Genomic DNA, 17,460 nt, shown 5'->3' on the forward strand with positions numbered 1-17,460 from the left:
TGGGCCAATTTCACACAGATCTCTGGCGTGTCGATTATAATCTAAACAACTCTACGGAGTCTGAAGATAAAACAGTTAACTCCCGTGAATAAGCATAGAAGGTGATTGTTTTATCATCAGGGTATCGTCACGACAAAGTTAGGTTTTTTAAAATCAGCCTATCTAAAATTCAGTGTATTTAACTAGGGACCGTCGATTTGGGCGTGTATAACTGGATTTGAGTGCTCCGGTTAATTGGAGTGTATACTCCGAATCCACCTCAAAATAAATTATAAACTCTGCCACTGGCAACGAAAATCTGATCATTACACAGCTTCCGAACTAAAGCTGTACGGCTATTGGACATCAGATAGCGATAGTCCTTTTGCCAAGTAGAACAGAAATGGAACCTTAAGGTGGTAGCTGGTTGGTAACACCCGGCGTTTCTGGGCGAAGCACGATAAATATTACACGTTCAAGAAACATTAGGCTTGCTCCCCTGACTGTCGAGCCCACCTACAAAGATGGCTCCCATAAGGGGCTGTACTAGGTATTTCACGTAAAGTTACTTCTATGCTTGCTATTTTTACGGTTTCGCGAAGTAATTTCGTCAACGATTATTTGAACATACTCGCGAAGATCAAGCGTGATAATCGGATCGAACCGGGCGTAAACTTTCAAGCTACAGGATACAAGAAAAATATATAGTTATTCATACAGACAGACACAGACAGACGCGCACACACACTCGCATATATTTGATTAAAAAAAAGAAGAGAAAAAAGGAAATTAAGTGTGTTCGGTGAAAGAGCGTGTGTGCCAGACAGATCGGTGAGAAAATATCGCTATTTCGTTTGTATTGAATTTTTTTTATCGCCCTTCATCCCCCTCCACCCTAAATTCTATCCCATGTTTACCACCCGTGGATTTTTATTTTCGAGATTGATTTCAATCTCTCCATTTTGTGTTTTACGTGTGTGTGTGCGCGGATGTCTAACGCGTTGTCGGCATTATTACGAGGCACGTTAAATACATGTGTATCTTTTCTTCTAATTTATTGCTATCCTGAGTGTGTAAAATTTTGATCAGAGTTACGGGTGGTCATAATTAAACTTTTACACATAGCCACTATTAAATTTGCCGCTGTTGTATACAATCCATATTGATCTCATATTCGTTGTACATCTGTCATTAAAATGTAACACTGCAATTAAATTTTTTTCAACTGGTTTTCAGAGAAAAAAAAAACAAAAAAAAAAAAACTCGCCTCGCCTTGCACAAATTGCATGAAGTCAACTTGGTCCCGTTTCTCGTTTCTTTTCTGAACATACAAAACCGTGCAGATGAAGAGGGATAGAAAGAGAGAGAAAAGCGAACTGTACAGACACAATTCTCTCGCAAAAATCAACTCGCCCATTTTTCGTTTTTTTTTTTCACCCTACCGTTTTATTAAAACGTCGTAACAAATTTAACAAATAAGAATTATTCTTGCGTCAGTTTCCTTTTCCGTTTTTTGAATACCATTCTTATTTTTCATCGGTAGAATCTTTTTTGGTAATCTGTCACATTTTCATCTGCTACTTAAACGAACACGTACTGTAAAATGAAACGAATTATACAACAAGTATTTTCAATTTTCAGATACATACGTATAGCGTATATCATTATCGTGCCATTCCAAATACGCAACAGTTGCTCATTGACGTGATAAAAATATAAGAAACATAAAACAATCAAAAAATAATTGATTGAACAAATGAACAAATAAATAAATAAGCAAAAAACGCCACTAAATCTAACCTTAAGTACGAATGTTAAATTTGTTTTTTTTTTTTCTAAGTCAACAATCGTCGGTCCAAGCGAAGATGACCAAAGCGCACTAAACTAATTCCTCAACCACAGTCGTTTTTTTCTTGTTCTTGTTGAGGCTGATTCAAGATATATAAAATAAATAAAACATAGAAGCTAAACGAAACAAAGATTTGAAAAAAAAAAATTAATATAAAACGAAAATAATAATTACATTCACACAGAAACCAACTAGTAGAAAAAAATTTAAATAAGATGATATAGGTTTAGAGTATTAATTAATAGTAGTACGATTCGCATCAGGATAGATTTGAATCGATTTGACTGAATGTCTTTTATACGTGACCATTTAATATTTAATATATTGAAAAAGAAACGATCCAATAAGTCAAAAGAAAGCTGAATTGTGATGTCATTTTTTTTAAACTAATCTTAATTTTAACAATTTTCTTGTTATTATTATATTATTATTTCATTATTATTGTTATTTTAATATTTTCCATAACATTATTGCCATAACAATGATATGGTTAAAGAAAGAGAGAAACAAACATGTAACAATGAATTTTGTATTTATAAAATGAATCATCAATAATTGTAAATCAAAGACAAGACGGATGCGAACCGGGAAAGAAAGACTAGGAAACAACAAAAGAAATGAAAATGAATTAAAATTCTCAGTAACTAAATTGAATAAAGGGAGTAAATTTGAGAAGTAAAAAAAAACCAATTTCTAAATCACCGGAATCTAATCTCTTGACGAAGAAAGAGTTAAGAACTTAAATTAATAATTTTATAAATCGTAATACGCATAATTTTAAATAAATATAAAAATATTTGTATTAATTTCAATTGTCAATATGGCACGAAAAACTGATAATGTTCGAGGCATCAATGTCGCCGTTGTTGGACTCTCTGGGACTGAAAAAGACAAGGGGCAATTAGGAGTCGGAAAATCTTGTCTCTGCAATCGATTTATGCGATCACTTAGCGACGACTACAGTGTTGATCATATATCGGTATTGTCGCAGGTAAAAAGCAACGAAATTATACATATATTTTTCAAGAATTCAATGTCAGATTTTCATCTTGCTGCATGTATCAGATTTCCTTCAACTTTACGCATAATTTCAAGGATATTTGTTCTTGAGAGTTTATTACAAATCAGGCGGGATAACTAAATTGCGCAACAGTATTTGTTCTTTGATGATATTCATACGATGTAAGTTAAAATATTCTTCACAAATGATCTATATTTTGGTTTTTTTTTACTCTTTCCTTATTCCAGTCGGATTTCAGCGGTCGAGTTGTTAACAACGATCATTTTCTATATTGGGGCGAGGTTGTCAAGTCCTCCGAAGACGGCACAGATTTTCAGTTCCAAGTTATTGAGCACACAGAATTTATCGACGACGCGTCATTCCAGCCGTTCAAAGGTGGGAAGATGGAGCCTTACGCTAAACGGTGCGCGGCCACAAAGATAACCAGTGCCGAAAAGCTGATGTATATATGTAAGAATCAGCTCGGCATAGAGAAAGAATACGAGCAGAAAGTGTTGCCGGATGGAAAGCTTAACATCGATGGATTTATATGTGTATTCGACGTTAGCGTCGTGCCTCACAGGTCGATAGAAAAGCAGGTAGAAATCGTTGCGAATATATTGAACAATTTGGTGAAGACGAAGAAGCCTGTGGTGTTGGTAACTACTAAAAATGACGACGCTAACGAACAGTACGTCAAGGAAGCAGAGAAGCTGGTAACGAGGAAAGAGTACAAAGGTGGAATTCTTATAGTCGAAACTTCGGCGCACGAAAATATAAACATTGAACTTTCTTTTATGATACTGGCACAACTTATCGACAAAACTAAAATGCGCAGCAAAGTTATTCCCTTTGCCGAAGCCGCTAGAGCCAGAAAAGAGCTCCTCGACGCATCTACAGAATCTCTGCAGAGACTAATACGAATTCACGTTACCGATTACCGTGCCCTCTGGTCTCAGGCATCTAAGAAATTATCTCAACACAAGGAATTCGTTGCTTTCGTACAACTCTTTGGCATCGACGCTACTCAGAGGCTGTTCAGGCGGCATATTAAGAAATTGAAAGACGAACAAATGGCCAAGAAAATTCAAGGCTATTTGGATATGTTACCGGATGTACTTCACGAAATTTGTCCGGATATTGCAAATCTGATTAACGAGTAAGATTTTTTCAAGATAATAGAATGGCAAGTTCATTTCGCGAACGTTCTTATCCAGTATTCAACACATTTTGTATAATTATTTTCAGAGAGTGGTCAACCGTTCAACAATTCATAAAAGAGCATCCAGATTTTCATCAGTATTTCTACGAATGTCCCGAAGATATACCGTGGATAGATTATGATTTTGGTGAAAATAACGGCTCTAAGATACCCTACGACGTTCTAGAGACGCCGGAGGCTGAGACTGTGTTTAAAAATCACGTCAACGCTCTTCAACAAGAGCAAAAACGCTTGGAGTAAGTTTCGAACTTGACAAATTTTTACATATTGAAATCATGTAACGAAATTATTGAATTACCTTACATTACATATTTATCTACGTTACCATCACATGTACTAATGCTTTGCTTCGTTCTGGGCGGCGTATTTTATTTATTTTTTTGTTATTATTTTTTCTCTTTTTCCACGCAGACTTCCGAAAAGGTAAAATTACACAAGTGAAACATATTTAATCAAGGCATGACATGCGTTTGGTGTCGATTAACCGTTGTAATGTTTTAATGAGGTTGAAGTTAGTAATGTTACTGTAACGATTCATGTTTAGGAAACATCGTTACTTTGCACTTTTAAGATTGTTCGAAAGTTAGTCAGCTATGATAAAACAATCATACTCATATTTTGAAAATCCAACTCCTAGAATGTTTTTCTAAAATTACACAATGATGATTTTTCTTACCAATGTTCTGTTACGTTAACGTTACTAAATTCAGCCGCTTCTGTGTTATGTGTGTTTTTTTTTCGTTTACCTTCTCCTAACTGTCCTTCAAAGTGTTTGGGTTTTGTTTGATTAATATTCGAATTTTTGATCGTCAATTTTGATCCTCATTTTACATTTTTAGATGGAAGAAACAGTTCAAACAGCTACTTGAAGAAACTGGGTACGTTACACCGGGCAAACACTTGTCGGAAGTCAGAGTTTTGTTCATGGGTAGAGAATGTTTCGAGGCATTATCTCACGTCGATTGCCAAGAAATTTATGATCAGCATCAGAAAGAAATTATCGAAAAGGCGAAGCATAATTTTCAGGTAATTAAAATAGATCGTCGATTACAAAATAAAGGATCTTCTAAACCCTTGAATCACAATTCAATTGAGATGAAAATCAAACGGAAAACAGTGAAATTCGTAAAAGTAAACAGTTTACTCTTGGTTACAGGAGCTGCTTCTTGAACACGCAGATCTTTTTTATCATTTCAAAAGTATAGCACCGTCTGGAACAATTACTCAGGATGATATAAAGGAAATAACCGATGCCCTGGTCGATGATTTTAGGTAAAACATTGCAGAAACTAAAACGAGAAACTTGAGTACAAGTAGATAAATATAAATGCTAATATTTCTTCAAGTCAATGGTACAAATAGAGAGAAAGTAACGGAGGATAAACTCGCGAAAAGTGATTTTAAAACCCTTTTAAGGCGCGTAGATAACATTGATATCATTCTATGCAGGTATAAGGCTTTGGATAGGCTAGATCAAGACAGAAAATTAATGTTGTTTCAACATCTGGGTTTCGTCCACTGTCCGATCAGAGAACACTGTCCGGCGTTTCCAAATTGTATGGATGCTTTGATCGAGCGTATTTTAGGAACAAAAGCGCACAGGTAAAATTGAATTGTTTGTTTTTTTGTTTTATCACCAGTTATTTTACAATAGTAGTAGTAAACTGCAGAGGTAATAAGAGTTACATGTAGGCAGGACTGGCACTCATATACTTAAAATAATAACTTGAAAGCTAGACATATAATTTTGCAAAATATCCGCATAAGAGAACAATAAAAACAAAAAGTTAATATATATTATTCATTTAATTTGCAAACATTAAGACGCCTAAGTATCGCACTTCGACCAGATATAGTATTTCATTTCAATGCACTCTTATATATAAACTCTTATCCATTCCTTAAGTTTTTTTCTAAAATATTCTTTACTTCCTATCAATACCGTTAGTTCATTTGGTTATTTATAAAATATTTTTATAGCTCTGATAGAGCTGCTCTTGAAACTACTAACTAGCCTTAGAAATTTTTGTCAATGGTATATTAATATTTCTAGTTTAACTATTTGAGTTTAAATTTTTACTAGCAATCTATTTATTTCAATTTCAGAGATTGGAAAGAGAAACTCTATTCAATATTTATTCTTCCACAAACGAGTCGATTTTTTTTTTTCTGTTTTCGTACAACAGTTTTAGCGGTGTCAATGAATAATTACTGCTCGTTTTTCAGGCCATCTTCTTGGAACCACAGTAGTCAATGGCAGCTAACTTCCGATAATAATCAATTGAATTTGGTTATCTTGGGGTATAATGGACTGGGCGAAGAATTTGCATGCGAAATAAAAGCCCAGACTGAGGACGACGAGGTTGAAATTGACATGCAAATATACACTCTCGGTTATAGAGTTATCGAGGGTGATGTCGGTCTTCCTCACAATTCTTTCACGACCTCAGATTTCATGCCTCACGGTAAGTGGTCGTTTGTTTCTTCTGTTTCGATTGGTAGTTCAATCTTAATCTGTTTTCTGGATACCGCTCAATGTCGTTTTATTTCAGGATCATTTTGTATCTACTCAAACGAGGAATCCTTCGAATACATTCGATCTTCTCTTGAAAAGACTTTATTGTCCAACTTGGAACAGGAAGACAGGCTTCCCTTTCAAGGTCTCCCTATCGTTATCATGTTTGTAGCAGATGCCTGTATCGACGAAATGGAAGCCTTGAGGCTTCGCGAAGAAGGACAGAATTTAGCTGACAGGTAAATAATTGTTGAGACGGAAAAAATTCGATTCCTAGAAATCTATTACCATTAAATAAGTTCTTACGTTGATAGCTCGAACAGGATACAATCGGGAAAATCAGGCGCTGGAATCGTTTTTTTTAAATTTTGAAACTGCCACAATTTGTAGTAAAAGAAGGATATTTTTTACAGCTTACAATGTCCATTCATCGATGTATGCGTCGAAGAATTGGAACAGAACAAAAGGTTTCCCGCCGCGCTGGTCAAAGACGCCCTGCAGCAGTTGATACAATCTATAAATCATCGAGCAGGATTTCTGAACATATATCAAAGCGTAATCGAGTGCTTAGAGCCGGACATAAGGTGGGTCGACGATGATAGGCTTTTTGTGAGATATATTCAAATGACGTCGTCGAGTTGTGATCGTTGAAACGTTTTGCATTTATTCATTCTTTTACATCAACAGAATAATAATGTGCATGTTTTGCGGAGATCCGTACTCAGTGGAAAATGTTCTCGGCCCGTTACTTAGTCATCAATGCTGCTTCTTGAGCGGCGATCGCTCCATCGTGTTGGAGACATTTTTGGGCGAATCTAAAAGACGCGTCGCTGTTATTATATCTAGCTTTCACGGAGCTAACGCTTTCAGAGACGAACTAGTTCACGGCTTTATACTCGTCTATTCGACGAAAAGGAAAGCCTCTCTTGCTACGCTAAAGTAAGGAGATAATTGATTCGGATATATTTTACATCTGTAAATTTCATTGAGACATACTATCAATTATTCGCAGCAAAATTAATTTATTTATCGATTTTTTCGCAGTGCATTCTCAATGAACATTCCAAATCTGCCAATTCAAATAATGGCTGTGACGGACACTGGCGGAGCAAATGCTTTTTTCAATTCAGATCTGAGTCATTTATTGATAACTGAAGGTAACGCGACTGCTGATAGACTGCAGGCGCATTTCATGACTTCTGCTTCGAGTTGTCAACAAAAAAGTAGGCCACGTTTTGAAGATTATTAAAAATATTGTCTTCAAATTTTTGAAACTTGACTGTTTTATCGTTCTCAATTAACTATGTGTTTTTACGAATTAGCCGCTTTCTACACTCCGTTCTTCAAGGAGGTTTGGGAAAAAAAACCGGAGATTGAGCAGGCCTTCAACATGGAGGAACCCGGCAATTTAAACGACAGTGGCGAAGGAACGCTGGAATACTCCGCTCTGCATCCAATGCCACCGCCTAGGCATGAAAGTTATCACCTTCAGACGCCCGACGACGGGTAAGTGGGTTTAAAATACGCGTGCAATTTTTATGGAGCTGTATTTAATACAATTCTCCCTGAAAGGAAGGGGGGTAAAAAAACGAAAAACAGCCGCCAATGAGAAATTGAATTGTATGTCTAACCTCCAGTAGTATGTCTGTTACTTTTAGGAGTGGGTCTGAATCTTACGAGCAACTTACACCCGACGGTGATCTTGGGGAGTCGGGGCTTATTGAACATTTCCACGATAACAGAGCGACACCGAGCGACGACAGCGATATTTACAGCCACGTTGATTTTCATCGAGAGGATGCGGACAGGGAACTGTTAATAAAAGGCGCAGACGTGACCAGCAAATTAACTGGTAAAATCGCACTCACATTTCACACAACGTACAGTATGTACAATTTTTTTTTTTTTTTTTTTACAACACTTCCATCGTCATTTGAATGTTAAATTAAACATCGATTTTCCAGGGTGGATGAAAGAGACGTTTATGCCTCAAGACGGGGGAATAAACAGATATTCTCATCGGGCGTTTACAACCGGTCGTCGCAATATATCTCAAACAAAACCTCGGCCGAAGGGAAATAGTCAGACGTTGAAACAACCTGGGAAAATAAATTTAAAAGACTTTTCAAACGTCACGGATGTCATTGGAAGGATGAAGATAGGTGAAAAAGACGAACACGGCTCAAAAATTAATTTGGGTCACGCGCCGTTAGCTACACCTGAATTAGTTGATCTCGGTTCAGAATACGCACAAGTTAAAGACGTCGTTCCAAATTTGTACACGCCTTACGAGGGTGATTACATGTACACCCTAGTTCACGATCCCCTTGGCAACAATAAATCGAAATTACGACATCGGCGAGAAAAAGGACAGCCATGTGAGCGTTTATTTTGTTTTTTTTTTAGTTTTTTCATTGTTTTTTTTTTTTTTTTTTTATTCGTTTTTGTACATTGATTCTTTTTCAGTTTCTTTTTTTTTCACATCTTTTTTTAAACAACTTTGTATCTTAATTGTTCCCTTGTTGAATTTTAGACGAACTCAAGAATGGTTAACGTCTCGTATTTATTTCATAGGGATCCAAAACCTCTGAAATTCTCCTAATAACCAACTAACTTATGATTTTGTAATTTCTTATAGCTTTCAGCGAGTCTGACTCGGATTCGAGTTCTCCAGAGCGGCAAAGGCCAATGGAATTCTTAGGTAAAGGTAACAAAAAATCATTGACGCACAAACGAATACGCAAAAAACGTACAGCTATACCTGTAGCTACCCCAAAAGTTCCGTTATTGTCAAGTTTGGGAGGCGGTGAAGGCATAACGCGACTCAATTATACGATTAAAGAGGACAAAAATTGGCGACATGATACCATGGAGAGAGGTACACATTTTCTATTCAATAAATCCATTGCAGTAATTATATCGGATATTTTTACAGAAAGAAAAAATGGCTCTCATAATGTTTATTAATAAAGCTCGTTTTTTTACTTCATCTTAAATTTCATTCAACATTTTCCCCACATTAGTTTCCAGCGAAACTCCTGACAGCTCGGAGTCCAGTGAGCCTGATCATCTGTCCGGGCCACGAATTAAACCGCGCAAATCGGCTGTGCAGAATTTGAGAAAGCGATTTGGTAATCTTTCGGCACAACAAGAGTATTCATCCACCATGTTACAGCACCACCTGAACACTAAGCACATGTCTCAAGAGGCTCTTGGTGCACCTTGTGAGTTCATGATTTTATTTAATTGTACTATTGCCGCGTATTTCAATGTATTTTTATTATTCTATTTTATTCTGTGCAGATAAACCGAGGATGGATAATGCTTACGGCAACATGCCTGACGACGAGTCTAGCCTGGAAGTTTCTTCCCCGAGGGAAATAAATTCTCCAAGTGTGAGTGTAAATCGAGTAGAAGAATTTTTTTAGTAGCGATTAGTGGTACTTATTGTTTCCCTCCATCAGTATTCCTTTATTACAATGTGTATAATTTTCGTTTTTAGTTCGGCATATTGACCAAAGGTAAGGACGGCGATAAATTGGCGAGAAAAAAAGACAAACAAAAGGCCAAAGAGGATGAAAAATTGGAGAAGAGAAGACAGAAGGAGGAGAAGCTGAAAAGGAACGCGGAGAAGGAAAAGGAGCGGGAGAAAAAGAAACAGCAAAAACAAAAGAACACAAAGGGCGGAAGCGCTGGTACGATATCCGGCCAATCTCAGCAACAGCTTCTCATCGAGGACTTTGCACAAAGCGAGACGAATCGGATTCCACTTTTCCTTGAAAAATGCGTACAGTTCATCGAAGACGAAGGGTTGGACTCTGAGGGTATCTATAGAGTGCCAGGCAACAGAGCACACGTTGAACTTTTATTCCAGAAATTTGAGGAAGGTCGGTATTTTTTGCCTAGCGACGAAATACCAACCACTGATTATTCATAAATACAATGTCGTTGATGAATTGTGCTTTTACTTTCGCAGATGGCAACATAGACATTCATTCCCTCGATATTCCGGTAAATGCAGTTGCCACCGCTCTTAAAGATTTCTTTTCAAAGAGGCTACCACCTCTTATTGACAAGGAACGAATGAGCGAGCTTGAGGACATTTCTGGTGAGCAATTTCATTTGAGTTGTATAATCTTATAAAAGATCTTTCTCAATCGATACCACATTTCAAATGTCGTCCCACCTTGCCAAAAATATTCTGAACAATGTGCGATCTTGAAATTTGACTTTTATTTACTTTGGGTTCCTGAAAAATTCCTGAAACATTCCTGAAGTATGAAACATTTTAGTTTTCACAAAAGAAGTGTGAGAAAATGACACTTTATTTTATATGATCAAATCTCTGAAAGCGCGAGATTTGTTTTCTGTTACGAATTTCCGTTTCTAAACGTTATTCACAGCATCATGCGTTAAATTTCAGGGGCACGTGCGATCAGTAAACCAATGTCAGCTACTTGCATGAACATGGAAGGTCAGTTTATAAAACAATTAACCAAAATATATTTTTAAACATTTGGTTATTTGATCGACGTTAGAAAATTCATTGTTAATTTTCAAAATTTCAGATCGTAGCGGAAGACTTCTCGCTTTGAGACACATGCTTAAAAAATTAAATCCGATAAATTTTGACGTTCTGAAATATATTTTTCAGCATTTTGTAAAGTGAGTATATTATATATTTATACAATGCACGGATATATAATATATTTCGTGTAATTTAGCGAAGAGATATTAACGAATGGGCTGACGTAAATAATGATTATAATTTTATAGGGTAGCTGAGAATTGCAAATCGAATAGCATGGATAGTAAAAATTTAGCTATTTGTTGGTGGCCGACTTTGTTACCAATTGAATTCAACGACATGGGAAGGTTCGAGGCGATGAGGCCGTTCCTAGAAGACGTAGTTCAGACAATGATCGACCAATATCCGTTCCTCTTTTGTGGGAAAGAAGCTATCGTAATGGTTTAGTGACCGTGATTAACTGATAAGTAACACTAATGCTAATAATTATGATGATAATAATAATAATAACGATAACAACAACAATAATAATAATAATAATAATAATAATAATGAGAATAATAATTGTCAAAAGCGCGAACGGAGTTTGCGCTAAAACGTAACAAAAGTCTAGTTTGTGTATAAAGTATTGTAAAAGTATTGCTTTCGAAATTGTTTGCAACAAATTTATATACATATAACAATTGATGGCTTAGATATTGAGGTGTCTGTCGGTTACAAACAATCTTTCAACAAAACGACTGTTTCAATTCGCTTTGGTAGTGATTTTTTTTTTATTCCTTTTTTTTTTTCTCCGCCAATTAGTTACCTATCTATAGAAAAATGAAGCAGAAGTTGATAGAGAAGAAGACGGCTGTCCTGTCTGTACAAGCATAACAATTTTCTCTTTATTCTATTCTTTTCCTTGAAACGTTTAACGTCTCACCGCGCGCCGTGTATCATCGAGCTTTAACTGTATATTTATTTTTACCTTCTTATTTATTTATTTATACATTTAAGTAAGAAAACGTTGTTTTGTTTTTCACCGCTTCGCAGTTTTAAAGCTGAACTGATCCACCCTGACACAATGTTTAAACACTATACGAAAGATCAAATTAAAAAGATTTATAAATTCGAACTTCGTTACTGGTTTGTTTTTTTTTTTTTTGTTTTTTTGCACTCGGTATGTCCGTTACATCTGATTTTCTCTTCTATGTTTCCTCCCTTCATACATCATCTAAAGACTTTCTAGATCGAGGTAGTCTACAATAGACAATGAATTAAAAATTATTTTTCTTTAATATTCTCACTTACTATTTGATAATAATAATAAATAATAATAACAACAACAATAATAATAATAGTACCCAGTATCCGTTGTATTTACGTGGCTACATACATACTATATACGTACATACGTGATCACTAGGCCGAATACTAAATAAGATTTTATACATTCGTACGTTCGTAATGGTAATGAATAGTTCGTATTATTGATAATAATAATGATATTAATAATACTAATAATAATAGCGATGAGAGATGATGATGATGATGATAATAATAATAGTTATACTAATAATAACAATATTGATAATAGTAACGGCAAAACAGAAGAATAGAAAAAAAAAAGGAAACCCATTTGACGACAAATCAATGGCAAAAGAAGATTGAAAGAAACAACAACAAAAAAATAATATAAAAAATGAACGAAGTAATAAATAACTAAGTGAAACCCGCACAATCCAACCAACATTTTCAGCTTGAATATTTAAACACTTTCCAACAATCTTCGATGTCTAAAACGGTATTAATAAAAAAATAAATTTTATCCGGATTACGTACCACGTCTAATAGAATGCGTAGAGAAATCTTTTACCGTAGACTAAGCAGTTAAACCTTATTATTTATTCGAATTTTTGTTCAAAACAAGAATCTCTATCTCTATACCAATTATTCTCTGTACGAACTGTTTGGTTTATCAGGTATTGCAGTTATTCTTGCAGAACATTTTATTTTTTTTTTTCTATCAACGATGTCACGAATATTTTTGACTGAAAAACAAATAAAAACGAAAATCAACATCTTTTTCTTAGAGAGTTCACATGACTTGATAGATATAATTGACAGTAGATCGGTTTTTGTTTAATTTCGGTTATTACTATTCTGTTTTTCATCCCCTTAAATTTCACCGCGTAGACTCGCAATATATCAGTCAGCGTTTTATGGGCTGGGGGAAAAATTACATCAATGTTATACGGTGTGGTTTTTTTTTTTTTTGTTTCTTTGTTTTTTTTCACTTCGATACACGAAATATTTTCTTTCTCACACACGCATTATTTCAATTTTTTTCCAAACCGATGCCCGTTAAAAAAGCGATACATAATACTTAACATGATTCGATTCGTTGAAAGATTTGAAAGCGACGTTAGCCTCTAAAACGTTATTTTATATATAATATTACTTGCGATGATACGATATGTGCGCGCGAGTATTGTGTGATGAGAATGTGAGGAGGTGGATTTAGAGAGTTGTAATTTTCTTAGAAGGAAAAAGAAGGATGAAAAATAGAAAATCATAGTAATGGTAATTTCACTTTCAAGAATGATAGAAATGCGAATTGGATTTATGTATGTATAATGTATGTATTTATGCGTAAGTAACGAGAAGAAAAGAAGACGGAAGATGAACGGCGTTAAGAGATGAAAAAACAGAAATGATGGTATAAAATGCAAAGCTTAAAAATGAAGACGCAGGAATTGAAGAATACTAAAAAGCACAATGTTTTCACGGAGCTATCGAAAATAAATATGAATACATAACAACTGAACAACTGTGGAAGATGGAGGAGATCTATCTGACCCTCCCCTATTTTGAAGAGAAGTGTAATTGTATCGATCAAGGAAAAAAAATGCGATTATTACAATAAATTAAAAGTCTTAAATGTAATTTGTGCTAATCTTACGATTAATAGTAATAATAATTAATTATAGGAAAGAGTGTGTCTCCGGCTAAAGAGAAAATGGAAGGAAAAAGAAAAACAAACAAAAATAATATTTGTAACTATATGCTTTTTAATGTGTATATATTGTTGCTGCTGCTAGTGCTATTGCTGCTGCTGCTGCTGCCGCTTACGTTCGGCCATCATGTATATTTGGCTACGGATACATATTAGAATATCATTGTCGTTACTATTATTATTATTATTATTATTATTATCGTTATCATCGTTGTTATTATTATTAATAATAATATGTATAATTATTTTTTACTAGATCATTGTCGCGTTTGTTTTATTTTATTTTTCTATTATTAAAACTTGAGGAAGTTTGAGTATAACGCGAGTCGTTTCTCGATGTCTAACTCTTTATATTTATATAACTTTCTAAGTCTGTCTCTGTCTTTCTCAATGCTTGACTGTGTATTTTGTAAGAATCTAGAAGCATAAAACAGAATTAATAATATAATGTTGAGAAAAAAAAGTAGTTCCATAAGAAAATCAAAAAAACATGATTTCCAAACGGTGCGTCATTTCAGATATTGGGCTAATGGCAATTGATTGGGAAGAGCTGGAGTAAGTGTCTCGGGCATCCCTAATTATTTTCTATTTCTTGATGAAATCACCACTATAATTATTGCCATAACAATGTGTGGACAGAATTTATGACATCAAAATTTCTCAATGTTGTCGTTAACAGTGTTTGCATATTTTGCTATTTATTTATTTTTCTTATTTATTTTATATATTCTAAAGAATTAATCATGCCGATTTCAGCGGAAATAGGAGTATGTATGTATCTACCCACATACGAGTAAATAAATCAAGATGAATTATCGAAAGTGAAAAGATATATTTCAACGAATATGTTGAAAGACTGATGATCTTTAGATGAAAATCGTTGGCGTGAAGTAACGCAGATCAGCTGCAAACTTGGTTTAAGTTGTGAAAAAAATGTTTGTTGAATATTTTTGACATGCGAAGTGAAACGGTGCCACGGAAAATCAACATGGCCGACATTGGCACGCTTGCGATTTCATTTCGGCTGTATTATTATTCACAGCTCTCGTCAGTAATCGAACGCTACTTCACGCCGAACAAAATTATGGCAAGAATAGTTTCGTTATGATCTCATCCTCCATGAATGCACAAAAATCGGCTATTCGGCTTGCGATATTTACTCGTGCTCAGTTTCAATACTTGCACACTTACAGACACTCATACCTATAGTTTAACGGAACAGTATTTCTTCTTTGCGAATCAAATACAACTTGCATCGTTTTCAGAATTCCGGTGAAACGAGGCAAAAAATATCCACTATACTCATACTCGAGAGAAACGAATTGTGAATTCTCGATTTATTAGTAAGCGGCCTCTAACGTCGATACCATAAACCTGAACGAAGGTACATTCCAATTTCTTTTTTTGATCCGATGTAGTAACCGTAACCGTGATCGAAAAAAATTCCTTAGAAGCAAATAACGAACGTGAAAGTAGGTTCAAATGGCCAAATAAATCGAGTGCAGTATAATTTAACTTTTTATTTTTGCTATCCATCTACTTCTTGGGATTTTCAAAAATGTATTTGAGAAAACAGAACTACCAAGTTAAATTATATCATTTACGTGATGAAAAAAATGGAAAACTGTTTTAAAAAAATTATATGTATTGTTCAACGTTGGCTGAGTGTTTGTGGATAAAAAAAATTTTATATAATACATACGTAACTCCGCTTTCTTTAGCACTGTGATTAATAGTATTAATAGTATTGTCATTACTGTCGTTATCATTTGCATCGTCATCGTCATTATCATTTTCACAATCATTGTCGCTAATTTATCCTATAGCATTGTTTGTATTTATAATAATGAAAATATTCGAATTGTATTCGATTTATTACGTCGAACGGAGAAACAGAGAGAGAGAGAGAGATAAAGGAATTGTAACAAATCGTAACCGGAACGTATTTATAAAATGGCATCGTACGCATCACGCTTACTTACTTCCCGTTTTATAATAACCACAACAAAACAATAATAATGGTAATAACAATGATTAAAAAAAAGAAAACAAAAAAAAAACAGTAATGATAATAATAATAGTGATTATATGAGCTCGTTCGAATGCGAAGAGAGCAGGAGAAAACGAATGCATAGCGCCTAAATGAAGTGTAACGAAGAGAAGAGTGGCTGAAATGGGGAAAAAATAAGAAAACACTAAATATCGGTGTCCAAGAAGTATTTAAAATAAACATCGTCTTTATATGTACAATTTGAATGCCGAGTCTTTCCACTTATTAACAGTTTCACGTTATTTTATTCGTTACCAACACCATTTGTACATTCCCTCGTTGTTATATATATATATATATATACATATATATATTATATTTTTTTTTTAAATTTATTATTCTTACTTTTCATTGTTTTCATCTCATCGTGATCCTTTTCCTCCTATTCACTTTTCTTACGTGAAAGATAATATTTTTCCGCAACGCTTACGGCGAAAAAGCGGTGGAAATGTAGCCCAGAAAGTGATTATACGTATACATACATGTATGCTGTATTGTGCAATATGTGGTCCATTTGACGACAGATATCCAGAACTGGATTCAAATGTAAATGGATTGTGGTGTTGATTTTTTTCCCCCTTTCTACGTATACGGGACAAGATTGGCAGGTATTTTTCGAATTTTCACCGTCATTTTTACACGGATGCAAATCAATCGCTTTTTTTCACCCTCGTTACGGAAAGGGTGAATAATGGCTGATGGTCGAATGGAAGCAAATCCAGTGACGTTCAATTACCTACCATTACACGCTTCGAAAGAATATTACTAAAGATTTTATCACAGATTTTACATATTACATTTAGATGCTTGACCAAATGATTATACAGATATCAATACTTACGGACGCACATCTACCGATTTAGTTTACAGGTTAATAGAAACCCAATTTTAAAAATTTGAATTTTGGGCCGGTTCGGAAAAAAACCCGCAAATTTGGATGATACGAACTAATATAACCCCGAAATATGTAATTGTTTGACAACAGTTTGCAATTCGGATGCAGATAAAAAATTTTTTGCAATGCGTACGAGGCCCAAAACGTTGTCCCTTGACCATCGCGTTTCCGGAGTAAATGGCCTGGATCTATTAAAACTTATCTTGCGCGTACCAACTGACGTGAAAATACCTTATTGCCTCAGGTATATATACGTTGTACACGTCTACACAACGGCACCCTGTGTCTACCTACTTTGCATGTTTCTACACACAAAGGCACGTAGGTAGGTACGTTAGGTATACGACGGGAGAGCTCGTTTAAATGTACACATACGTCTGGTACGTCGGTAGATTTGAAAAGCTGGTTTGGGTCGATCTTGCCG

At 34.9% G+C, this 17,460-nt stretch overlaps 1 protein-coding gene and 1 long non-coding RNA gene across 7 annotated transcripts; both read left to right on the forward strand.

Annotated features, from left to right (window-relative positions):
* The first annotated feature begins 339 nt into the window (after nt 1-339).
* On the forward strand, nt 340-1,755 carry LOC124294679. Of its 2 annotated transcripts, none has more exons than XR_006904608.1 (2): nt 340-529; nt 1,621-1,755. It is a non-coding gene; the product is annotated as an uncharacterized LOC124294679 (long non-coding RNA). The 2 variants fall into 2 exon arrangements; XR_006904609.1 differs by lacking the exon at nt 340-529 and adding an exon at nt 780-810.
* A 785-nt stretch (nt 1,756-2,540) lies between these two features.
* On the forward strand, nt 2,541-16,347 carry LOC107226853 (rho GTPase-activating protein 190). Of its 5 annotated transcripts, none has more exons than XM_046741087.1 (23): nt 2,541-2,819; nt 3,077-3,987; nt 4,077-4,286; nt 4,462-4,473; nt 4,890-5,076; nt 5,207-5,322; nt 5,500-5,652; nt 6,277-6,515; nt 6,603-6,804; nt 6,979-7,149; nt 7,253-7,504; nt 7,610-7,788; nt 7,888-8,071; nt 8,206-8,417; nt 8,530-8,943; nt 9,204-9,443; nt 9,589-9,789; nt 9,869-9,960; nt 10,068-10,452; nt 10,542-10,673; nt 10,989-11,039; nt 11,134-11,230; nt 11,342-16,347. In XM_046741087.1, the coding sequence occupies exons 1-23, from the start codon at nt 2,649-2,651 to the stop codon at nt 11,538-11,540; spliced, it is 5,010 nt and encodes a 1,669-aa protein (XP_046597043.1). In that variant the 5' UTR covers nt 2,541-2,648; the 3' UTR covers nt 11,541-16,347. The 5 variants fall into 5 exon arrangements, with proteins under 5 accessions (XP_046597043.1, XP_046597047.1, XP_046597045.1 ...); XM_046741091.1 differs by having other exon boundaries at nt 8,530-8,727; XM_046741089.1 differs by having other exon boundaries at nt 8,224-8,417.
* Nucleotides 16,348-17,460: the final 1,113 nt, after the last annotated feature.

The sequence above is a fragment of the Neodiprion lecontei genome, chromosome 5 (assembly GCF_021901455.1).
Source record: "Neodiprion lecontei isolate iyNeoLeco1 chromosome 5, iyNeoLeco1.1, whole genome shotgun sequence".
Taxonomy (NCBI): Eukaryota; Metazoa; Arthropoda; class Insecta; order Hymenoptera; family Diprionidae; genus Neodiprion; species Neodiprion lecontei.

What these genes read in the sequence shown, in the direction of transcription:
- LOC107226853 (XM_046741087.1), top strand. Translation starts at nt 2,649, where the DNA reads ATGGCACGAAAAACTGATAATGTTCGAGGCATCAATGTCGCCGTTGTT. An exon ending in CGAGCTTGAGGACATTTCTG is followed by an intron (nt 10,674 to 10,988) that starts GTGAGCAATTTC and finishes GTTAAATTTCAG; the next exon opens with GGGCACGTGCGATCAGTAAA. An exon ending in ATTTTTCAGCATTTTGTAAA is followed by an intron (nt 11,231 to 11,341) that starts GTGAGTATATTA and finishes ATAATTTTATAG; the next exon opens with GGTAGCTGAGAATTGCAAAT.